Below are 26,848 nucleotides of genomic sequence, written 5' to 3' on the forward strand. Positions count from 1 at the left end.
TTTCAGATACAACAAAAAGTGTTCAGACATCAGATCTGCCCCCCCCCCCATGCTTATAGAGATTTGAGGCCTCAGTTTACACGAAACAAACCAACCTTTGATCTGGAATAATACATTACTCAGTAATTTATTTAAAATGCCCAAAATTTCGATGGAGGAATAAAAATGTTACATTGAAAAAAAAAAAAAAAATACAGGACGAAATACTAGCACATCATTAAAACTACTGCTACAATACGGTAAAATACATCATTACAGAAATGCAAGCTTGAAAACTAGAACACCTATAAAACTAGAAATTCTGCTGGTAGCAAGATACAAATGTATATTATATTGAAAAGAAACTGTTCATTAAGTATAATAAATATACTGAGCAATCCTATAACCATGCGGTGAAATGAAACTGAGGTCCACTTACGTAGATGATGTAATGCTCTTTCAGTGAAATTAGAAAAGAAGAAAAAGAATTAGAATCAGGTACATCAGCAATCTCGCAGAAAAGTTTGCAAATTAAATACTCAATAACTTGTGTACATGTGTTAGATTCTACCAATGATTTGGACTTTGTCTTCATTCGTGCTTCAGATATGAAAAGTGGCTCATACTGTGCTAATGTAACAATTACTGTACTATCATTAAAATATGATTATTAAACACACCCTGATTACAAATCTACCCTCTCATTGAGATTTCTGTGTTTATAACAATTCAAAAATAGCAAAGTTCCCTAATACGGCTGTAGTAAAAATGTTTTGACTATAAAATCTATTCAAACAAATCTACCAATCAGAATCATTGTGATCATAATGCAATCAATTATAAACAAGTGTTACTGAATATAACAGTTGACACTTCTATTGTATTGGTGAACTTGTCAAACTAAAATGTGAAATAGATTGTGACATTGGCTTAAACCACGTTGGATTTGAAAAAAAGTGACCAAGGGAGTCAAAGGTGGAGCAAATTCACCATTTCATAAAGATGGCAGCCTAGCTGGAGGCAAATATTTCCAAAATGGCTCCTTCCAGTAAAAAGTTGTGCCGAAAAAATAGATGATTCAGAGATGAGCAAGCAATGATTTTTGTTCACCAAACTGAATTTATTATTACTTAAACTGTATTTAGATTATGAATTAATATACCAAGTGCTTTTAAAAACTGATAATATGATAGGCACTTCTTAACTCACCTTTGTTTTGTGAGACTATTTATCAATAACTGTTTTCGTGGTGTGTCTTCTGGTAATAAGTCATCTACTTCATATTCCCTTTCATTCTGTTTTGTTGTGTTCTTGTTGGGTTTGTCACCCATTTTCTGTCGTATGGGTGATTCCATTTTGTGACGTAGGGGTGAGGTAGGTTCATCAATGTGCTCATGCAGCCTGTCATGGTTAGGGGTTTCCTGATTCTTAGTTTGGTCCTGTGAGGGCGCTTTCTCACGGCTGCGAGACCGCTTGTGTAATTTTTTCTCTTTTGACTGGAAGACAAGATATACACAAATGCATGCAAATATAAGAATAATTCAACAAGTGATTTTCAATTTCAATCAAGCATTAACGAATAAATCCATAATGGCTGACAGTTCAAAGGTCAATTCCAACAAATACACAATGGCAGACAGTTCAAAGGTCAATTCCAACAAATCCATAATGGCTGACAGTTCAATGGTCAATTCCAATAAATCCATAATGGCTGACAATTCAAAGGTCAATTCTAGTAATACCACTTTTTGGCTTATCTCTAACAGTCCGCCACTCAAAGGAGTTACGTGACACACGTATACTGTGACACAACCGGCAATGGGACTGCAAAGCAAAATCTCCTAAAACTCGCCAAATGCACAGAATTACTTTGTTGAAGTACCACAACTGAACACTAATGGTAGTTAGCGGTCTGTTTAAGGTATCAGTTCTGGTAAACTAGAACCTCAGCCCCCCCATACCAGCCATTAACTACAGTTTGCGTCTTCAATGCCATCCATTAACTATCAGTAAATTGATAAAGGCCAATAGTTACTACTATGCTTGTAGACATAATATCTATGGTTACCTTTGCTTCCTCATCTCGTTTCCAGGAATCCAACCTCCTCCTTTCTAATATCTGTAACTCATCTCGCAATTCATGGTTGTCTTTTTCAAGATTTTCTATCCGTGTATGCAAACGTACACTGCTTGAATTCCATCGTGTTTCTTTCCGCCTCATCTCATCCTGAACTTCTAATAGCTACAAATTACATAATAGACATTATTCCACAGTAACAAACAGAAACTAAATTTATTTAACTCGCCAACCGACTTTTTTAAAAAGAGACCAGTGAAAGAATTTGTGTCATTGAAACCAGCATGACAAATGAAAATTCACACCTACTGTATTTACTCTGTTAATAGTGCATAGCTGTAGTCAAACTCAATCATATTTTAATTATCTAGTATATAATATGTGTGATGCTAATAAAGTAAATATGGTAGGCATAGCTGTAATATTCATTGAAAAGTGAATATGCGTAAAATTGAAAAATCAGATACTCAAACTGAAATAAGATTAAGTTTAACATACACCTTCAGCAGTAATATTAGAGAACAGAAAAACTAGATATCTAATAAATACAATGCGTGTGTTGCTAAATATAGTAATACATGGTCAAAATACCCTACTAAAATATCATAATACAGACTTTACAAAAGTAGAAACATGTGTCTGTAACGCAATCAGTGAAATATTTCATTACATGTCACATACACAGTGCATCTCCTTATCTACATTCGGTTCCACTCAATTTATGACACAGTGTTCTACTATTCAATATGTCAATTAGGACTCTTTATCTCTTCTCAAATTATCTAAAACTATCCACTGAATTATGATATTCAAGATTACATTACACATTACCTGTTTTTTTAAAGTCTCTATCTCTTCACGTTCTTTTTTATCAGGAACAGCTCTTGCTGCTTTCTGATATTTTTCAAAAGTTTTCTTCTCTCTTCTTAGTTTCTTCATCTCTTCATCTTTAAACTCTTCCAACTGTTGCAACTCTTCAGTTTTCAATTTATCAAAATCTCGCATCTCTTTCTGTAGCTGCTTCATCGCCTGTCAATGAAACGATGAACGCCATCTCATTATACTGTTTCAATTATTCATTTTCAGACAAATGATGGATTTCGAGAACAAACGACATACATCAGTTAACCTACCATAAGTAATGTTAATTCGTGTATGATGTATACCATTATAGTGGCATCGTAACAAGTTTTTGAACAAAATCCATCAAGCAAGGGTTGCGTTAACCTTATATTTTGCTTCCCTGACTCCAATTATTGAAGAGGGACCCAGTTTTTCAGGCAAGCTGGGGTCCAATCTCTAATAAGGTTATCCAGGATAAAATTTCTATTTCTTAAAATTTTGTAAGTGGGACTCATCTTGCCGAGACATTAGCGCAAACCCTGCCATCAAGTCCAACAAATGCTAATGGACAGAACCAAAGCATAGGTTTGATGGGAAACAAACCAATCAGTATAAAATTTTCAGATATATCAGCCAATCAAAACGTACCTTGTCTCTCTCATCCCTGAGTTTCAATAAATTTGCATTTTCTCTTCGAAATCGTTCAATTTCTGTTTCAAGTTCAGCTAATTTTTCTTTCAATACTTTAGACTGTATACCATCGTTGTACACCCTCTCATTTACATGCTGCAACTTTTGTGTCTGTTGATGAATATGCTGACTCTCCTTTGATTCCACAGGTTTCAGTTGCGGGAATAATTTCGTCATGAGCCCAGATGTCGGCGGAGTGGAACCAGAGTCTTTAAGTGTTTCTTTGGTGAATGCTACGAGATGGGAAAAAAAAAAAAAATTCATAAGCTTTTGTAATCCTTCAAACACTAAAAATAACTTTTGTCACGTTTCAACAGACAGTGTGCAATTATATGTTCCATATACATACCACTTGATGCAAGCTTTCGAAGTGGAGGAGTAGACGTCACCAAGTTCTCAGATCCAGCTATAATGCTCTCTTCTTGCTTCCCATTGTCATGGTAACTATCCTCCTCCTCTTCATCCTCTTCCTCACTGTCTTTAAGATCATGACTAAAATCTCCCCAACTTTCATCATCATTAAAGTCTACACTTAATTCATGCGATGATGATTGTTTGGCCGAGGGAGAATTTTCTGGCTCTAATGTTCTATCATTTTCATCATAATCATTTTCTTCCTCTGTTGATGATCCTCTGTCATCGTTACCTGTTTTCCTAAGATCCTCTCTGTCATCTCGTTCATGTATGGTTGGAGGTGTCCATTTTTTCTAGATATAAAAAGAATTTGAATATACAATTTTCAGTCAGGGATGTACAAGTATATGGGGTTGAAGAAAGTTGAAGTAAAAAGAAATGTTTGAGAGAGCTGATCTGCATCTTACAAGCAATGAAAATGGTAAATGGAAATAAGCAAATTATTTATGCGAGTTTTCAAAAATATACATAAACTACATAGGGAGGTAGGGTTCAAAACTAAGACAGTAAACTTATTGTAGTAATCTAATGGTAGTAGTAATGTAGTAATGGTTTAGTTCTTGTATAGAGTTAGTGAATTCATGGTATCTATCAAAGTGTTGTGAATATGCAAAAAGCATATGATGTTGCAGTATGTGCATCAACTACCTACATTGGTTAATGTCGCCACCAAGTTAAAATCGACTTCACGATTCTGGTTCCTAACATGTCAAAATACCCGATTTTATTGTTTTTTAACAACAACTATAAATGTCAGCAGTCGGGTGGTCTATGATCAGTTGACAAAATTTATTATTTAGGTGAATGTATGCCATGATATACTGTCTACGTATAGAGTTTGAAGTGAACTGCAAGAAATACACGTCTGACAGTCGGCCATTTTAAGGTGATTTTAAAAAACAAAATGGTGTGCATCAACTACCCATAATCCATTGTTAATCCTTCCACCAAGTTTGATATAAATCTGCCAACACATGCCAGAGATTTTGTTCCAGACATGTCAAATACCTGATTATGATGTATTTTCAAAACAAAAATGGCTGCGAGTCATGAAATAATCACACATGAATAAGATATTAAGTATTTGTGATGTTTGTAGAAAATTGGTTGAAGAGTGTCTAAGATACAGCTTGTACCCACAGACAGCAAAATGCATGGAGACTAAGGCTACACCGATGTAATTTTATGGATGACATCCGCGTGCGCACTAGTTTTCGCCTGTTCTCAAAAAAAAAAAAATCTCCTACGACGAGTCTTCACAGATCGGTTTTCTGTCCGGAACTTGCCGACTCATATTGTTGCAAAGCGCCGACTTGTCGTAAAACTCGTTTTGGACTACCTCAAAACTTCGCTGGTTTCCAGCGTCCTTTGCTTGGTACGCCATGACACTTGAGGCGGGAACCAGCCAACCTCAAAACCAAACTCCGCACAGTTAGATGCGCCTTACGTAAAGCGCAAAGACCTATGGGAAAGAGATTGCCTCAAAACATGCAAATTTTGCCATAAATGGTCCAACATGGCGACCACACCACCAAAATACGTGAGCATAAAAGTTTAGAGGTGAAACGGAGGGATTGTTGTAGACTGGTACGCAATTGACATTGGCCAGGGAGACGTTTTTACAGCTAGACAAGAGGTCGGTAGCGGCAAGCGAGTTTCGCCCAGACAACTTTGAGAACATATTGTTCAGAGTGGCTGTCTCGCGTTTCTTCTGCAATGATGAGAGAAATGGGAGAGGAGTGGAGGTGTATGGTGGCCTAAAAGTCGGTCAGGCGACAAATCAGTTCGGTTGCTTTGTCCGCATTGAAGTCGACAAAACTGCAACAAAAGCAGCAGAAGCTCCTTGGCCGAAGTCCCCTTACGGGGTGAAGAAAATTTTCTTATTTTTTTTTTCATTTTCTGATTCGAATAATTTGCTTGCACACACATTCAGTAATATTTTGATCATATGACGCATTTTCATCAAGATACATGTACATAATTTTCTGCATCCAAATTTTTGTTGACTGTTGGTGTTTTTTTTTCAATATCGAGCCTCTTATAATTTGTTACAGAGTTGAAGTAGTTCTTGAGCATTTGTGTCTACACTTAATAGTCTATCTGAAGTGTCACTTTAAAAGCTGTAGTTTGAATGTCAAAGAAGTTAATTTCCAGGTTGCTGTTGACAAACTTATTGTTCATTTTTAATTATTTTTTTTCAATACAACACAGTAAGTTTTTCTTTATTATTGAGTTAATGTATATGCCTTTGACAAAGCTAACATCTGCCTTACCCTATTGCCTTTTCAAAATCAAAGGTGATGATACCTGTGACAGTAATACAGTACGAAATGTGTACATCAGCATGTGCCTCCTACAAATAAAGACTTGTTGTTTTTTTGATACACTATGGTTAAATTCGTAATAATAGCTCCGTAGTCCTGTGGTTTTAGCAGCATTTTTTTTTTGGCCGAATTTTTTTTTTTTTTCGCCCTCTCGCATTAGTTTTGGGGTCTTCAGAGGATGTCATCCATAAAATTAAATCAGTGTGGCCTAAACTATAAGTCCCTGTTTTGGACTTTGCCTGAAATGGGACTGAATTATGTGATCTGAACTGATTTTGATACTACCGGTATGTCACTAGCATACATGTTTCATGAGACAGGACTGGTGGGATTAGTAGAGTAAACACTCTGCTTTCAAGGTTACGATCTATGAAGCTGATGGAAGCTACTGATATCACCAACAGTGTAATGAGAGATAAGAATACAATGCCACTGAAGCCAGACAACCAATCAAACTCACACAGAGTCCGGCAAGTGGGTGAAATAATTCACACTTTAAAAGACAAAGTTAACTTTTATTAACACACAAAAAGATATCTTTTAAAACATTTTCTCACAAAATTTAATCAAGACCTACAGCCAAGTTATGGGCAATTATGTCCATGTGGCTCAAAATAAATACATTAAAATGTTGCACTGTCTGTAAAACATGGCGGGAACAACTAGGGCTATCAAATGATTATTGACCTACAGTATTATTATTATTATTATTATTATTACAAATGTATTATACCTCATTATACACCCATATCTAGTTCTAGTATGTTGATGACAAGCTTAAATGAAATGAATACTTATGAATGTTGAATTGCGAAACAACAAATGGAAAAATCATAATTTCTTGCCAAGTTTGACCCAATATTGGTCAGAAAAGGGACACAAATATAGGTCGTCATTTTGAATTAAATCATAAAACCAAATGATATGCATTGGTAACCTACAATGAAATCAGTCTAGGAATTTCTGAAAAACCGTCAATGAAATGTTCAAATTTATGAACTTTGGGGCAAAAACATTCTTGTTTGACACAAATATTTCTGGTACACTCCTAATAAATACGAAAAAAACATATATTAGGAAGGCATGATTTGCATATTCAGAGTAAATATCATGAAAAAGATGACCAATCGGTGCTTGTTTTAGAACAGGGAGACTGTCTGCTTTAACAAGTAGATTGATTGGTTGGTTGTGTGTGTGTGTGTGTGTTTGTAACACGTCACCACACGCTCGTAAGAGCAACAGTTTGCATTTAATAGAAAAAACGACAATGGTAAAGGACAAGTCTTAATCAAATACAGAAGCACAAAACACAATACATGTATAATAAAATAACACAATATAAAGTGACCAAAATTAATGATCTCTGTTTTTGGACTTAAACTAAACTTGAGTACAATCTACCAACACAGTGTATAAATATCATAGTAATATAATAATGTACTACAGAAATTGACTGTAAATTAAGTAATTTATGGTATAGATGTAGCCAATCAATGGACTGAGGGTATTCTAAATTCCAGTTACGTGTATTTACTAAATCAATAAAGTGATAAAATCATACAGCAAGACTACTATAAATCATTAAATGTTCAAAATTTGTGACTCAAAGAAACCTGTTGAATTTTCACTTTGTCACTCTTTCACAAAAATTTGTTTCTAGCGAAATTAAATTAAAGTGGTTTACAGTGCACTGATCATTTTAACAATTGTAAAACCACTATAAAAGAAAATTGTGTCAACCATTTTACTAATAGTAATTCTTATTTGATGTTGTAAATTGAGGGAAATCTAAAAAAGTGCACGGGATATGATCAAAATCCTCTAGCAATAAATATCTTGTTTTAATTTTTGACATGTAGTTTAAAACCAGTTTTATATAAAAGTTTAACAGAAGAAAATGTTCCAGTTGCAAATCCTAATACGACAATGCATATACACCTGTATTTACTTTAAGTCAACACTTTTGATAACGAGAACAGGTGAAGAGAGTCAACAAAGTGAGCTTACATCCAGTCAAAGGGGTTAATTGCTTGTGTTCATGACAAGTTCACAACAAGGCCGATCATCTTTCAGAATTTTAATTCAGCTGTCAAAGATGATTGTATTAAGTCATTTGTCGCACTAACTATTTAAAAGCATAATTTAAACCTTTAAATTATTTAACTAATTTATAGTGGTTTAATGCCCGAATCACCATATTTACTCTATTAGAAGCACAGGTGGTTAATATACAAATCACCCATTGGGTACAAAAAATAAATCAGTACAAGTTAGGTGCCTTATCGATACAATATTTTGACTCACATGTGCCTCGTTTGGAGATGCAAGAAGAGAACAACTACCGATACCCAACTTCAGTTGAGACTACAGCAGTGTACATTCCATGTATTTGAAATGAAGACACCATAGACCCTGAGGGACCATGACCTTAAGGTTCTATCCTGACTATCATGGTCAATAATCTTCCCAAGTATACAGATACCGATTTACCAACATGAGAGTTAACATGTCTCAAGTGCCAGATCAATTGTATATTATGGTGATTTTCATGATGCAGTAAAAGATAGGATACGGAGAGCTGTTATGACACAAGAACAGCAACAGTCTGTATATATGCTGTATTTATGGAGGCAGTAGACACCATACATAAACAAGCATGGAATAATTATTGTATGGAAGCCAACATGTAAAGGTCATTACAGTAGAACTTAGAACAAAAATTACGTCTCCAAATGTTCATATAGTTCTTAATCATAAATTGGTTTACTAAGTTACTGATGATTTATAATCATTGACATGACTGTTATTAGTTTTGAAACATTGTAGACTAACCCGTAGACTTGGTGTCGCCGAAGCAGACATCACGTACTGGCGTTCTTAGGTGATTACAAATTACCCAACGTGTATTGATGTCATACTCCCATGACATACTCATACTCGTATGAAATTACTTGTTCCACTGTCTAAAATGATGGTTGGCAAATACAATGTATCAACTTAGAACTATTAACAGAACACATTAAAAGCGTTTAAATCCTTCAAGCAAAGTCCAATCATTTAAATGCAGTGATATTTTATTGCTTGGCAACACAGCATCTCCCGTTGCCTGGAAACGTAGATGAGGAGTTCAAATGATTTACTATCGAGGGGGTTTTCAGTTGAAGCATAATTATAAATCAAACACTGCCAGTTACCTTGGAATTTTTCAAAATTTTAGTACCAGTAAAAATCACTATAAACTGACCATGAATACCGCTATCTTCTAACCAATTTCCCATGGATCATTGCAATTTCCCTAACATAGTTGCCAATGTTGTTTTTTAGGACTTCAGTGATTGGGATTCAAACAAAATGACCATTTTCACAAGGGGCGTTTATTGTAAAAATGGTATTGCTCATCGCCTCTTCATTTGCACAATGTAAAAGAAAATATCTACAATATACACTTGTTTTAAATTGTTCATTCTACCTACATACCATGTATGTAATATTGAGAAAGAAAATCCAAATACACATATCTCATATTATGAGACTATATTTTGAATATCAACAGAATAAGTTGCCATGGAAATGTGCCACATTTCTACACATATAGACCAAGTTATGCTAAACTCATCTCTGATGTAAGTTCTTTGGCATAGAGAACATGTTACACCAGCACAGAGCGACATAAATATGGCAAAGGCAACAGCGATGACAATCCACAAAAGGTGTTGTAAGTGTATTGATGTCCTGAGTTTATCTTATTTCAGCAGCAGACAGGCTTGCAATGTTTGTTAAATTTTAAAGGGCGGCAGTCGTCGTGCCACGTCCTGTTCGATATGGAACTCATAGCGATGTATACAATGCGTGTAAAATATATTGTTTATTTACATGAAATTCGATGACCACCACGCTTTAAGGTGTCAGTTAAGGTGGTTTTGTTATAATTATTGATAATATTACCTGTTTATTGAGCATTCTCGCCACCATAGAAGAGTTACTGGTAAATGATGTGTCATCAGCTGCTTGTTCTAATAACTCAAACTCCTTCAGTTCCTCTTGTTCTACCTGTAACACCAATTTATTAAAGAATGCTTAAAACTCCTCGAAAGGAATTAAAATGGTTATATAACAAAGAAAACATGCACTCACCTACAAAAGTCACAAGAATATACGAACAATAAGCCACCCCAGTCCCAAATGCAGCAAGTAGGAAAACCATACATGTGACTGTTTTAAGAAGTCCATGTAAAATTGAGTGGACGGGCATTCAGTATTACTACATTAATACTAATAACTTTGTCAACAGAAAAGCTAATAAAAAAGCCATCAAGATCCGAGCATAACTTAACATTTAGCTAGCTTAGCTTGATTTTAAAATTGCTATATATATAAAATGTCTCATAATAACATAGACAAATACTAAAAAAATTACCGGTAAGTTGAAATTATGGATGACAATGATACTCTAAAAATTATAAGTTTCTATGAAAAAGGTATAGCCAGATGATAGCCAGGTTAGATGTTACATCCTGACTGTACTGTACTTTACAGTACTAGAAGGCTGACAGATTTACAATAAGCCTTCAATAAGAGCTTGACATTTTTGTGACTGATAAAAGTAAGGTCAATTTACCAGTATGGCCCTCTGCTACTCAAGCAAATTAATAAAGCCATGGCAACGGGGAAACTAATGGTGATGTATTCCCTGGGTCACTGATAACTATCTATCCAGAATATGAGGTATCCATGTGAACCTTGTAGTAATACCGTGTGTACCTTGTAGTAATACCATGTGTACCTTGTAGTAATACCATGTGTACCTTGTAGTAATACCGTGTGTACCTTGTAGTAATACCGTGTGTACCTTGTAGTAATACCGTGTGTACCTTGTAGTAATACTGTGTGTACCTTGTAGTAATACCGTGTGTACCTTGTAGTAATACCTTGTAGTAGTACCGTGTGTACCTTGTAGTAATACCGTGTGTACCTTGTAGTAATACCGTGTGTACCTTGTAGTAATACCGTGTGTACCTTGTAGTAATACCATGTGTACCTTGTAGTAATACCATGTGTACCTTGTAGTAATACCATGTGTACCTTGTAGTAGTATCATGTGTACCTTGTAGTAATACCATGTGTACCATGTAGTAATACCATGTGTACCATGTAGTAATACCATGTGTACCATGTAGTAATACCATGTGTACCATGTAGTAATACCATGTGTACCTTGTAGTAATACCATGTGTACCATGTAGTAGTACCATGTGTACCATGTGTACCTTGTAGTAATACCATGTGTACCTTGTAGTAATACCATGTGTACCTTGTAGTAATACCATGTGTACCTTGTAGTAATACCATGTGTACCTTGTAGTAGTACGATGTGAACCTTGTAGTAATACCATGTGAACCTTGTAGTAATACCATGTGTACCATGTAGTAGTACCATGTGTACCATGTAGTAGTACCATGTGTACCTTGTAGTAATACCATGTGTACCTTGTAGTAATACCATGTGTACCATGTAGTAGTACCATGTGTACCTTGTAGTAATACATTGTGTACCTTGTAGTAATACATTGTGTACCTTGTAGTAATACCATGTGTACCTTGTAGTAATACCATGTGTACCTTGTAGTAGTACCATGTGTACCTTGTAGTAATACCATGTGTACCTTGTAGTAATACCATGTGTACCTTGTAGTAATACCATGTGTACCTTGTAGTAATACCATGTGTACCTTGTAGTAATACCATGTGTACCTTGTAGTAATACCATCTGTACCTTGTAGTAATACCATGTGTACCTTGTAGTATTACTATGTGTACCTTGTAGTAATACCATGTGTACCTTGTAGTAATACCATGTGTACCTTGTAGTAATACCATGTGTACCTTGTAGTAGTACCATGTGTACCTTGTAGTAATACATTGTGTACCTTGTAGTAATACCATGTGTACCTTGTAGTAATACCATGTGTACCTTGTAGTAGTACCATGTGTACCTTGTAGTAATACCATGTGTACCTTGTAGTAATACCATGTGTACCTTGTAGTAATACCATGTGTACCTTGTAGTAATACCATGTGTACCTTGTAGTAATACCATGTGTACCTTGTAGTATTACCATGTGTACCTTGTAGTATTACCATGTGTACCTTGTAGTATTACCATGTGTACCTTGTAGTAATACCATGTGTACTTTGTAGTAATACCATGTGTACTTTGTAGTAATACCATGTGTACCATGTAGTAATACCATGTGTACCTTGTAGTAATCAACCCAACATACATTCCCACCCGACAGCACCAACGATTCCAAACTAGCACAAATACATGTAACATGCAAACCAACCTGTGTGATCCAAAACTACACTCAAATCAATTTTGAAAGTAACAACGACACATGCAAAACATCCCACTTCATCTACATCACACCAACATTACCTCAGCTTGTTGTTGCAAATCTCTCATCCGATTCTGAAAAGATACTTCCATGGTATCATTGTGTTTTGATGGGGTTTCTTGTGAAATATAATCATCTTCACACTTAGATATGGCAGCATTTTTGGCTCTATTTTCTGGAACTAATTTTAATTTAAATGGCAGTGGATGTTTGAACACATGGTCATCCTGCTGTGGTCTGGAAACTACTTTCCTTGGTACCTGTGAATAAACAATAAATCCATCAATCCTATGTTACATCAACACAATCAAATAATAATGGTCATTATATATTTAAACAAGCAGCCTGTTGGCTGAGATAACTCCGCTGTTAGCAATGCACATTGCAATTAAAGAACAGAAGATATCATTAGAAAATGAACAATATGTATAGTATCAAAGCAATCAGACTTGCTGTTTTCAACAAGAATTCAAAAATATCACTTTTCATCAAAAATATTCATCAAAATTAGATAATTGAAGATATCACCATGAAATGAAAAAATCTGGAAGAGGTCCACATGTAGTACCTATACATTTAATGAAGAAATCTAAAGAGAGGTCTACCCAAAGTACATATGACAAAAATATTCACCAAAATTAGAGAATTAAATACATCACAAAATGAACAAATCTGAGAGAGGTCTACCCAAGATACATATACACCAAGTATTAAAGCATTCAGGCTTGTGTTTTCAAGAAGAAGTCGAAAAAGTAAAACATTGACACGGACGACACCGACGGACAATCACTCATATAATAAGCTTGCTCGACAAAGTTGACGCGGACGACGGACGCAGACAGACGACGAACAATCACTTATACTCCACTCGACAAAGTTGACAGCGGAGCTAAAAATGAAAATAATGGATTTTACATGGTAGAAGCACACCTGTGTGAAACAGTGCAAATGAGATGAGAATTGTTTGATACTCTAAAGCATTCCTACCATGAATGGAGCATATCCTGCAGGCAGTGTAAACCCAACCTGAACCTAATAAACTAAGGTCTTACGGCTTGAATTCATCATAAACATGTGCCTGTCCGTTATACACAGAATTAAGTACGACATAAAAACGAGCCATTCAATAGTTTTCAAATACTTTATAACTGAGAGATAAATCACAAAAGTACAAACAATCGTATTGTTTCAGGTTGGTTTAAATATTTTAGAAATTGCTTGTGTTAACACTTTAGTCAATATTACATTTAATGGTCTTTGGTTAATGGTTGTAGTCTGGCTGGCTTTTTGGTGAGGCAAATATGGGCATGTAAGGTCACTGGTGTAGAGTCGTAGTCTAGTTGGCTGTCCAGTGAGGCAAATATGGGCATGTAAGGTCACTGGTGTAGAGTCGTAGTCTGGCTGGCTTTTTGGTGAGGCAAATATGGGCATGTAAGGTCACTGGTGTAGAGTCGTAGTCTAGTTGGCTGTCCAGTGAGGCAAATATGGGCATGTAAGGTCACTGGTGTAGAGTCGTAGTCTAGTTGGCTGTCCAGTGAGGCAAATATGGGCATGTAAGGTCACTGGTGTAGAGTCGTAGTCTAGTTGGCTGTCCAGTGAGGCAAATATGGGCATGTAAGGTCACTGGTGTAGAGTCGTAGTCTAGTTGGCTGTCTAGTGAGGCAAATATGGGCATGTAAGGTCACTGGTGTAGAGTCGTAGTCTAGTTGGCTGTCCAGTGAGGCAAATATGGGCATGTAAGGTCACTGGTGTAGAGTCGTAGTCTAGTTGGCTGTCTAGTGAGGCAAATATGGGCATGTAAGGTCACTGGTGTAGAGTCGTAGTCTAGTTGGCTGTCCAGTGAGGCAAATATGGGCATGTAAGGTCACTGGTGTAGAGTCGTAGTCTAGTTGGCTGTCCAGTGAGGCAAATATGGGCATGTAAGGTCACTGGTGTAGAGTCGTAGTCTAGTTGGCTGTCTAGTGAGGCAAATATGGGCATGTAAGGTCACTGGTGTAGAGTCGTAGTCTAGTTGGCTGTCTAGTGAGGCAAATATGGGCATGTAAGGTCACTGGTGTAGAGTCGTAGTCTAGTTGGCTGTCCAGTGAGGCAAATATGGGCATGTAAGGTCACTGGTGTAGAGTCGTAGTCTAGTTGGCTGTCCAGTGAGGCAAATATGGGCATGTAAGGTCACTGGTGTAGAGTCGTAGTCTAGTTGGCTGTCTAGTGAGGCAAATATGGGCATGTAAGGTCACTGGTGTAGAGTCGTAGTCTAGTTGGCTGTCCAGTGAGGCAAATATGGGCATGTAAGGTCACTGGTGTAGAGTCGTAGTCTAGTTGGCTGTCCAGTGAGGCAAATATGGGCATGTAAGGTCACTGGTGTAGAGTCGTAGTCTAGTTGGCTGTCCAGTGAGGCAAATATGGGCATGTAAGGTCACTGGTGTAGAGTCGTAGTCTAGTTGGCTGTCCAGTGAGGCAAATATGGGCATGTAAGGTCACTGGTGTAGAGTCGTAGTCTAGTTGGCTGTCCAGTGAGGCAAATATGGGCATGTAAGGTCACTGGTGTAGAGTCGTAGTCTAGTTGGCTGTCCAGTGAGGCAAATATGGGCATGTAAGGTCACTGGTGTAGAGTCGTAGTCTAGTTGGCTGTCCAGTGAGGCAAATATAGGCATGTAAGGTCACTGGTGTAGAGTCGTAGTCTAGTTGGCTGTCCAGTGAGGCAAATATAGGCATGTAAGGTCACTGGTGTAGAGTCGTAGTCTAGTTGGCTGTCCAGTGAGGCAAATATGGGCATGTAAGGTCACTGGTGTAGAGTCGTAGTCTAGTTGGCTGTCCAGTGAGGCAAATATAGGCATGTAAGGTCACTGGTGTAGAGTCGTAGTCTAGTTGGCTGTCCAGTGAGGCAAATATTGCAGTGTAATGCTATATAATTTGGGAGGTAAGTACCAATACAAGAGCATCTACAATACAAGTGCATATTGTATACTAAATTATTAAAATATTACATATTTTGACCTCAAAAACACTTCTGTAATTTATGTAAAGGAAGAGCAGGAGCAGCTCTGTGTAGAGCGCCGATGAAAACCCATTATATTGATCTCTATGTCTTTCTGGATCACTTAACGATGTCATTCCGGGACTCAAATATAGAGTACCGGGTACCGGTAGTTTCCAAGCTTCTGGTGTAGCTGAATTTATTTAATTTGCCTTAGAACTGGTGACCATGCTGCACCACTGGTTTGATTTCCTATTCTCCCCTACTTACATATATTTGTAATAGAGCAAATACGGTAATAGTTAACACAATTGAAAAAGTGAACTGAATTTTATCTATACGAAGCATGTTTCTTGGGTTAAACTTAATTTTATGAAAGCCACTGTGACTTCCAATCTCAGTAACATTTTTACCTATGCTGACATGCAAAATCATGGAAGTTTGTTTTCCTATAAAGCTGCCACTGATGTAGAATTACCGAATATCAACATGCAATCAATAATCTGCATTTGTTCTATAAATCGCAAATAGTACGTCAGGTACAGGAGAAAAAACAAGACTGTCCTACAGCCAGGTCAGAGGGTAATGTACAAACATGACTCCTTCAATGAAACAGATGTGCAACCCTCCTCCTTCAGAAACTGAAAATTAAAAGATTGATTTTCAACACATCCCTTCTTAAATAACTCTGAGAACTCAAAGTCAGCCAGGCTTGACTGAACATGTGTGTGTGTAGCCTTTTTTAGTGTGAAATCACAACATTGTACACATCGGTGTGAATGAACAGATGAGACAGAATGCAATGGCATGAAAGAACAATAGCATGAATCAAAACTCTTCAAATAGGATAGCAGCAGTCTTGTAGACCAAAGGTTATAAAAAGTTGAACATGTGACCTTTGACCCTGACCTTCCCTCCATTTATCTCTCAACAAGAAACAATTAGGTACATTGAAATGCAAGAAGGCGTTCTATTTCAAACCCTTTTTAAAACTTGATTTTCTCTGCAAGTGAGATTTTAATGCAGTGAAATATTAATCTCACCTTTGGTGATGTACTCTGTGAATCTTTCATCTTTTTTGGCAGTGATGTTGGTTGATCAGTGGATCCATTTCCCTTTTTATGCAGATCATGATCAAACTTGGCAGTTGATTTCTTTTCAGCAGTATCTTGTTTGACAACAGCGTCTTGAACTTTGGCAGTTGATAAATTTTGTGAAGATATTTTGGATTTCTTTCCTGCAAGGCCGAATCGACCTATACCTTGTCCTTTTCTAAGAAATGGTTTTTTTGATTGAGTGTCTACAGATTTGATGTCTTTACTCTACAAGAGAAAAACACCCAGTTAATTGATTATTGGCCCTTTTCGTTACCTCAAGTTTCTGAAAATAATTGGGTGCAAGTTTTTATTGTTTTTATTTGAGAGGAGTAGAAGTGTTTTAATTTCTCATTCTCATGTGAGAGGAATTGACAGACCTTTTCTCTCAACATTTATGATAACAAATACTGTAAAATACCTTATTTTCACTTAGAACTAATTTTTGCTATTTTCGCTTAGAACTAATTTTTGCTATTTTTGCTGAAGGAATGATTCAGTGAAAATAAAATCCAGCGAATAAACTTTTTTCCCTATATTTTACATTCAAGTCGTCAAAAATCAGTGAAAATGAATTCTATACGAAACACCAAAAAGTCTTTTCAGCGAAAGTATTTTACAGTATTTAGCATTTAATTTTCACAGTTCAACCCCACAGTTGTATTTGATGGTCGTCACCATTACCAACGATAATTCCTATGTTTTTGGGATATATAGCAACTAGCAGTTTGACATTTAATATTTGCATTTGATTTACTACAAAAACAAACACGTTTTACAAATTAGTTACTTTGGGGGCTCACTCAATATGTCAAAATGTCATGCCATCCATGTTTTCTTTTCATTTGTCAATACTAATTTCATTACTATTTATTAAAATGAGTGCAATATTTTTTTCTACCAAAAGTTAAATGATAATATTGCAAATTTGTATGTATTTTTCTATAATTTCTTTGTTAATTTTGAACCTAATAATTTTTATTGGCTGCAGGGCTTGTTAACATTTTTGAAAAAAAAAAATGCAAAAAATGATGCGGCTTTGATATGTGAAAGCCAAACCACATTAATCTTGAGACCTCCCACCCACCCACTTCTCATCTGAAACTGTCATTTTTCTTACCTGTGATTCTAACTGTAGTTGTTCCTCCAGGAGTTCTTCAAATGTTTTTATTCTGCCCCCAGCAGACACTGCACTGACAGGAAGTTCATCAAACTCAATCTGATCCTTGGCTTCCTTATTGACTTCTAACTTCTAGTATAAAAACAAAACAAAAACAGAATACTGAGAAGGATGAAAAATATAAATTCTTCAGAATTAGTTCATTATCTATAGTCATTACTTATACATGTATGTGCCTGTATTTTCAATTGACAAATCATTCGTACATGGCGAATGCATAATCCTGAATACTGCAGAAGATACAACAAAACATGTATTGAGTAATCCTGGATACTGCAGAGGATACAACAAAACATGTATTGAGTAATCCTGGATACTGCAGAGGATACAACAAAACATGTATTGAGTAATCCTGGATACTGCAGAGGATACAACAAAACATGTATTGAGTAATCCTGGATACTGCAGAGGATACAACAAAACATGCATTGAGTAATCCTGGATACTGCAGAAGATACAACAAAACATGTATTGAGTAATCCTGGATACTGCAGAGGATACAACAAAACATGTATTGAGTAATCCTGGATACTGCAGAGGATACAACAAAACATGTATTGAGTAATCCTGGATACTGCAGAGGATACAAAAAAACATGTGTTGAGTAATCCTGGATACTGCAGAGGATACAACAAAACATGTATTGAGTAATCATGGATACTGCAGAAGATACAACAAAACATGTATTGAGTAATCCTGAATACTGCAGAGGATACAACAAAACATGTATTGAGTAATCCTGAATACTGCAGAAGATACAACAAAACATGTATTGAGTAATCCTGGATACTGCAGAAGATACAACAAAACATGTATTGAGTAATCCTGGATACTGCAGAGGATACAACAAAATATGTGTTGAGTAATCCTGGATACTGCAGAGGATACAACAAAACATGTGTTGAGTAATCCTGGATACTGCAGAAGATACAACAAAATATGTGTTGAGTAATCCTGGATACTGCAGAGGATACAACAAAACATGTGTTGAGTAATCCTGGATACTGCAGAGGATACAACAAAACATGTATTGAGTAATCCTGGATACTGCAGAGGATACAACAAAACATGTGTTGAGTAATCCTGGATACTGCAGAGGATACAACAAAACATGTATTGAGTAAACCTGGATACTGCAGAGGATACAACAAAACATGTATTGAGTAATCCTGGATACTGCAGAGGATACAACAAAACATGTGTTGAGTAATCTTGGATACTGCAGAGGATACAACAAAACATGTATTGAGTAATCCTGGATACTGCAGAGGATACAACAAAACATGTGTTGAGTAATCTTGGATACTGCAGAGGATACAACAAAACATGTATTGAGTAAACCTGGATACTGCAGAGGATACAACAAAACATGTATTGAGTAATCCTGGATACTGCAGAGGATACAACAAAACATGTGTTGAGTAATCTTGGATACTGCAGAGGATACAACAAAACATGTATTGAGTAAACCTGGATACTGCAGAGGATACAACAAAACATGTATTGAGTAAACCTGGATACTGCAGAGGATACAACAAAACATGTATTGAGTAAACCTGGATACTGCAGAGGATACAACAAAACATGTATTGAGTAATCCTGGATACTGCAGAGGATACAACAAAACATGTATTGAGTAATCCTGGATACTGCAGAAGATACAACAAAACATGTATTGAGTAATCCTGGATACTGCAGAGGATACAACAAAACATGTATTGAGTAATCCTGGATACTGCAGAGGATACAACAAAACATGTATTGAGTAATCTTGGATACTGCAGAGGATACAACAAAACATGTATTGAGTAATCCTGGATACTGCAGAGGATAAATAGAACTATTTCACACATGTACCTCAAAACTTTGTATGTTTTGTTTTCATTATTTTTGGACCAATTAATGGAAGGATTACCATAACTTAATATTTTGTGGGGTCAACAACCTTGAGATGAGACTACAGAGAGACTTGAAAGTAGTTTCAGTTTCACACCTTTTATATTTCCCAAAATTAAAACGTTTGCTTGTCATCAAAAAGTTCCAAATCAATCTTGATTTTTCAGTGTAAACATTTTTTTAAATATAATTTTACAGCATTCAAAATCTTGAGTCACTGTGATGTGCTGTCTTAAAATTTCAATAAAACGTAAACTGACATATTTAGAGTAGAAAATAGAGTAGTATATAGTAGTGCAGGCACACGATAAGTACACTCTGATGGCAAGAGCATCTGCTAAACTAAGAAGCATTGCAAGGCAGGGAGAAGAAGCGACATGGCAGATGCATATCAAAGGAACAACAGAAACTAAAAGTAGAAAAAGAATTGCCTTCAAATAGATAAACTATTGTACCCAGGTCAAACGCTTTGTCTACTATCTTAGTTGTGTATTGAAATTTGGTACCACCCAGTTAACAATCCAGATACTTACATCTTGAATAAGAACTAACTTCCCATCCTACAATCTGACCACAAATCCCATTGGATTGTGGAAGTTAATTATAAAAGCCCGCTTATTCTAAACCTCAGTTAAATGTAATCTCAAGGTCAGAAACTAATTTTTTTATAAGGTATAAACAAAAGTGGAATAAACGAAAGGCTTGCCCGATTCAGAAAAAAATTCTAAAGTTTGTAAGTTGATTGCTTCAAGTAGTGTTAATTAAATGATAAATAATAGTGCTTTCAGTTACAGGGAATCTCAGTCAACATTCATTGGGTCAAGAAAAGTACTTCAATGAAAAAAAATTCGACCATCCTCTTTACTGATGCAATGACCTTTTATAGTTTGACCCAATTTTTCGTATCTTATTCATCGTATCTTATTCATGACCACTTAAAAACCCAACCAAGTTTGGCACAGTGAGCAATGCAAACAAGTTGAAATGAACACCTTACACTAAGTAAGTCAACCATACCATATTTCCTAGACTAGAAGCACATGTGCTTAATGTGTAAACGATCCAAGCTGCCCTAACATTATATGTACAATAAGGCGAAGCCATTCAGGATAGTTTAGTTTGTGGTGTATTTATGTCCAAACTAGCACAATGATATTGTTGGTTATATGAGAGTAAAGCAAATAACTTTAACCCCTTCAGCCAGCCCCATGACTTGTCCAAATAAAGTTTAAACCACAACTGTTGACCTTGTATGGCCTATATTTTTTTAGATTTCAAGCTATTTTATACTGCAAATGTTTTTTTTCATATAAACCTACCAATAAATGTCTAACATATTAATTTAAAAGTAACGTATTTATCTGAAACATAATCCAACGTAAAAATTACCTTTAAAACTAATGTGCTAGTATAAATAAGTGTTTTTCTAGAGCACAAATTAATAGAATACAAATTAACAGCTGTAGGTTTAGCAAGAACTCAAATCTGCCAGAAATAATGGCCAAGATGGACATTTGAAAAACAAGGTACTCTTGTTTTCCCAAAAATATATAATGTAAGTTAATATGATTAGAATAATTTAGGCACAATCAGAAATCCAAAATTACGTAACTCAGAACTTAGACGATCTGGCAGGCTTGTACTAACACATGAATTTACCCATCAGGTCACTTATGGCATCAATATAATAGCAGTGATGAATTTTCAACCTTTCACAACTTGGCGTCAAGTCATTACACTGTCGGATACTTTCTGATTCTATCGGGGAAATATTTTATATCCATTGTTTTAAAGCACTTTTTTTCTTTGCCATGTAGTTACGTTTATGTCTGAGTAAAAAAGTTAATGTTTTGTTGGTAGGATGTGTTGTGATCTCCAGTTGGGATCACTGGAGATGTATTTTTTACAAATTCACTTGCAAATTATTTATGTGTTATGTTTTGCATAGTTAGACCACGAATTAAGTGAATAGAAATTTAAATCTTTTTTTTGAACAATTAAATTAATACAATGCATTCAATATTTTTTTGTTAGTAGAGACCGCAATTTTATTTGGTACCAAGTATAGATAAGTCTTGATATCTATCTACCCAAAAATATGGACCTTTTTCTACCAAAATGTGTATCTGTACCCAGAAATCTGGAACTCTATCTACCCATCAACCTAGCCAGACCTTTATCTACCCAGATATCTAGACCTTTATCTACCCAGAAATCTGAACCATTATCTACCCAGAAATCTGGACCTTTATCTACCCAGAAATCTGGACCTTTATCTACCCAGAAATCTGGACCTTTATCTACCCAGAAATCTGGACCTTTATCTACCCAGAAATCTGGACCTTTATCTACCCAGAAATCTGGACCTTTATCTACCCAGAAATCTGGACGTCTATCTACCCAGAAATCTGGACCTCTATCTACCCAGAAATCTGGACCTCTATCTACCCAGAAATCTGGACCTCTATCTACCCAGAAATCTGGACCTCTATCTACCCAGAAATCTGGACCTCTATCTACCCAGAAATCTGGACCTTTATCTACCCAGAAATCTGGACCTTTATCTACCCAGAAATCTGGACCTTTATCTACCCAGAAATCTGGCCCTTTATCTACCCAGAAATCTGGACCTTCATCTACCCAGAAATCTGGACCTTCATCTACCCAGAAATCAGGACTTTCATCTACCCAGAAATCTGGATCTTCATCTACCCAGAAATCTGGACCTTCAACTACCCAGAAACCTGGACCTTTATATACCCAGAAATCTGGACCTTTATCTACCCAGAAATCTGGACCTTTATCTACCCAGAAATCTGGACCTCTATCTACCCAGAAATCTGGACCTCTATCTACCCAGAAATCTGGACCTCTATCTACCCAGAAATCTGGACCTCTATCTACCCAGAAATCTGGACCTTTATCTACACAGAAATCTGGACCTTTATCTACCCTGAAATCCGGACCTTTATCTACCCAGAAATCTGGACCTGTATCTACTCAGAAATCTGAACCTTTGTCTACCCAGAAATCTGGACATTTATCTACCCAGAAATCTAGACCTTTCTCTACCCAGAAATCTGAACCGATATGTAGCCAGGAACCATTAAACAACAACAATTCTGGCAACAACAATGTTCATTAAAAACCAGTTTTGTAAAAATCTTGAATTAAAACAAAGTTCTAAATTATTGTCCAATGTTTGAAGTTCTAACCATGAGGAATACTGTCATATATTACACACAGCATAAACACATATTTAAATATATTAAACATTAACATTTTAAAAGTTTATGCAAGTTTCAACATTGGCACTGTACAAGCATTGACCCAAAGTTAATTAAATTACATAAGAATGAGTTAGCAAAAGTAGCAAGAATATACTTCAGAAATAGAACTGCCCAACTGATTGCAAACATACCTTATTCAAATTCCTTTCATTATCAGAGCTGATTGCCATGGTTACTTGTGTCTGTTCTTTGGTATGCTTGTCCTCTGAAGGCATGTCACTGAATTCAGAAGCTGTGTCAGGGAGTGGTTCTACCCCCTCCATTACAGTGCTACTCTGTATATCACTGGCTGAATCAAATTCAGACTCTTCTTGGTCATCCTCAACAGGCAGTGATGAGGGGAAGGTTGGCTGCAAATGGAAGAGCTGAAATCAGTTTGGCAGAAACAGACTTTTTAAATCTTTCCAAAACAGTTTGGAAGTTTGGATCACGTTACTTTTCATCCCAATGAATACAACACTTTTGTCAACTATCACAACAATCAAAATTAACAAGAAACAAGTCATTGTCAATGACACGTCCCCGTTCCGTTCATATTTGAGTGACATATACATTCAAAGCAGATCATGACCGAAATGCACCTGCATATGTACAACACATTGTGCTAAATCTGAACAAAATCCATCCATGCATGACTGAGATCCGGTTCTGGAATTGTGAAAATACGTGATTTTGATGCATTTTCGGCCTTAAAATGGCCATCATTTCGCTATTGTTAAGCAGATCATGAAACAAATGCACATATCTATTTGTGACATGATGTACCATGTGTGTGTGAAGTTTGAACTTGATCAATCCAGACATGTCTTGGATACGGATCCAGAACTGAATTCTTTAACAAAATGGCCGCCAGTCGGCCAATTCGAACTTGATCCGAAAAAAAAAGACGTGCATCAAGGTCCTATTATGTTTAATGGTATGTACCAAATTTGAACAAAATCCATCCATGCATAACTGAGATACGGGTCCGGAATGGTGAAAATGTGCGATTTCAATGCATTTTCGGCCTTAAAGCTATCGTTTGGCTATCGTTAATGAGATCATGAAACAAATGCACATACATATTTGTGACATGATGTACCTTGTGTGTGTGAAGTTTGAACTTGATCAATCCAGACATGTCTCGGATACGGATCCAGAACTGAATTCTTTAAAACAAAATGGCCGCCAGTCGGCTATTTCGAACTTGATCCGGAAAAAAAAATGACGTGCATCAAGGTCCTATTATGTTTAATGTATGTACCAAATTTGAATGAAATCCGTCCATGCACAACTGAGATCTGGGTCCGGAATGGTGAAAATGTGCGATTTCAATGCATTTTCGGCCTTAAAGCGGCCCCCATTTGGCTATCGTTAATGAGATCATGAAACAAATGCACATACATATTTGTGACATGATGTACCTTGTGTGTGTGAAGTTTGAACTTGATCAATCCAGACATGTCTCAGATACGGATCCAGAACTGAATTCTTTAAAACAAAATGGCCGCCAGTCGGCTATTTCGAACTTGATCCGAAAAAAAAAATGACGTGCATCAAGGTCCTATTATGTTTAATGTATGTACCAAATTTGAATGAAATCCGTCCATGCATAACTGAGATCCGGGTCCGGAATGGTGAAAATGTGCGATTTTGATGCATTTTCGGCCTTAAAATGGCCGCTATTCGGCTATCGTTAATCGGATCATGAAAAAAATGCATGTGCATATGTCCCATATAATGTGTGATGTATGAGTGAAGTTTGAACTTAATCGGTCCATGCATGTTCGAGATACAGGTGATCACGGACGCACGGACGCACGGACGGACGCACACAGGGCAAAACATAAGTCCCCGTTTTCGGACTGCGTCCGAACGGGGACTAATAAAAAAAAAAAATTCATTAAAATGTACAAAATTTTGCACCACCAAGACCATTTTCCATTCGCTGCAAGATCCTGTATAATGCATGAATGTAAAAACAGGACAAACATTGTAATGACGTCAAAGCATTCTGTGGGATTTGACAAATACGCAAATATATTGGGATTTTTTCACGCTTAATAATGTGATGTACACATTTGATAATGATCAATTTTGATGAAGGGAGGATATTTCAAACCAATATTCCCCACACAATGATTGACATATTGAGCTATAAAATTCAAACTCAAAAATGTAATATTTTCAGCAGAAATTAGGTGTGAACAGAAAATCACCTATTATGTCATTACTTGTCTCACTTTTAACATACAAAAAATACACATAATTAATTTTGCGTATATTGTTGGAGAAAACTGTTATGTCATCACCACCCTCAGAAACCAATACTTGAATGTTAGATATTGTTAGTAATTTGATGGCATTATTGGGGAGTAAAATTCGGAACAATCACTGTGATTCCATGTCCGGGGGAAACCCATGGAAATGTTCACTGATCCAATTTACTTAATTTCCCCGATGCCATAAAAAGCATAATCTCACAAAATTTACACTGTAGTTTGTTTGAAATTTTCAAGTCATGGAAAATAACGAATAATTAAAATAAAACGTATAACATAGTGAACTGGAAAAGTCCTTGAACGAATTGAGAATTAATGCAATGAGTTTGCCATTATAGAAAACAGAACAGAATAAAGCATACACAGTGGTCGTATTCAAAGTCCAAATCATTAGTTATTGAACCAACCAGACAAGAAAAGTGTCATCTCTTCATGCTCCACTGATTTCTTTCAGTATGAAAAACTTTATTATCTGAAGCTTAACCAGGTCAGGCACATGTTGCAGCAGGGTCAGTGAATACGTACAGAACAGATAAACACGGGCTGGACGAGAGCAAATCGGAATTAAAGAAATGTCCAGTTGTTGTAGAATAGGATACTGTAAGAATAGTGATAGTCTTAAAGCTATGAAATCACCTTTATATGTATAATCTTTGTTACACAGTCACAACTAAAAAAAGTACAAAATGTGTACCGGTAAGACGGGATATACTCAATGTTGTTGGATTAGCCGTGCAAAATGGTACAAAATGGTTTGCAAACTGACAACATTTATCAGTATAATTAGTGAATTATAGACAAACTGAAATAGAAAAACTGTCAAATGTCAAAAACCTTCAGATCAAGTCAGGGTTGATCATCAGACACTACCATACATTTTATTACATCTGTCACAATATATTTACACACCCCTGATATTCAAAATAGCAACATTTTTTGTGTGGCAATGATACATAAATTAATCTACAGTGACTGAAAATAGTGACTGAATTTTGTCCAGAGCGTTGGTGTTTCAATGTCGAAAGTCAAAACAATGTTTACAAATAATATTGCAAGAGAAACTGTAGATATACAAAACATTTACAGATGTTCTACCACAAATGAGAAGATTATTTATCTAAAATTTTTGCATTCGTTGCCTACAAAATGTCAGACTACCAGACGTTCGACAGTTGCCTAGTCAGGCTTCCATGAAGAAAAATTTTATTTCGAGCCCTGTAATATATATTGCAACATCAAATCAATAGTTGTACGAGAAATACCAACAGACAATGCCTGGATGAAAGGGGTGAAGGTGTTTGGGAGGGAAATAAGATGTGCATTGCAAGGCAAGAGCCATGTGCTCAGATGGTAACGAACAAAGGCATGATGAATAGAACGCATGAATAAGATTGAAAGCCCTCAAATACTCTCAGATGTTTATAGCTTAAC

At 36.2% G+C, this 26,848-nt stretch overlaps 1 protein-coding gene across 1 annotated transcript in view; it reads right to left on the reverse strand.

Moving 5' to 3' along the window:
* LOC100372964 (centrosomal P4.1-associated protein-like) overlaps positions 1–26,848 on the reverse strand; it is a 56,763-nt gene that overhangs the window by 19,880 nt on the left and 10,035 nt on the right. Inside the window, exons 6-15 of the mRNA XM_085491330.1 lie at positions 23,288–23,506; positions 17,911–18,042; positions 16,740–17,018; positions 12,764–12,982; positions 10,273–10,377; positions 3,939–4,296; positions 3,548–3,822; positions 2,888–3,085; positions 2,048–2,221; positions 1,189–1,475 (exon numbers count right to left, since the gene is read on the reverse strand). Of these exons, the coding sequence (XP_085347456.1) occupies positions 1,189–1,475; positions 2,048–2,221; positions 2,888–3,085; positions 3,548–3,822; positions 3,939–4,296; positions 10,273–10,377; positions 12,764–12,982; positions 16,740–17,018; positions 17,911–18,042; positions 23,288–23,506 (2,246 nt within the window). The remainder of the gene's footprint in view (positions 1–1,188; positions 1,476–2,047; positions 2,222–2,887; positions 3,086–3,547; positions 3,823–3,938; positions 4,297–10,272; positions 10,378–12,763; positions 12,983–16,739; positions 17,019–17,910; positions 18,043–23,287; positions 23,507–26,848) is intronic.

Source organism: Saccoglossus kowalevskii, chromosome 16, assembly GCF_978046115.1.
Source record: "Saccoglossus kowalevskii chromosome 16, keSacKowa6.1, whole genome shotgun sequence".
Classification (NCBI taxonomy): domain Eukaryota; kingdom Metazoa; phylum Hemichordata; class Enteropneusta; family Harrimaniidae; genus Saccoglossus; species Saccoglossus kowalevskii.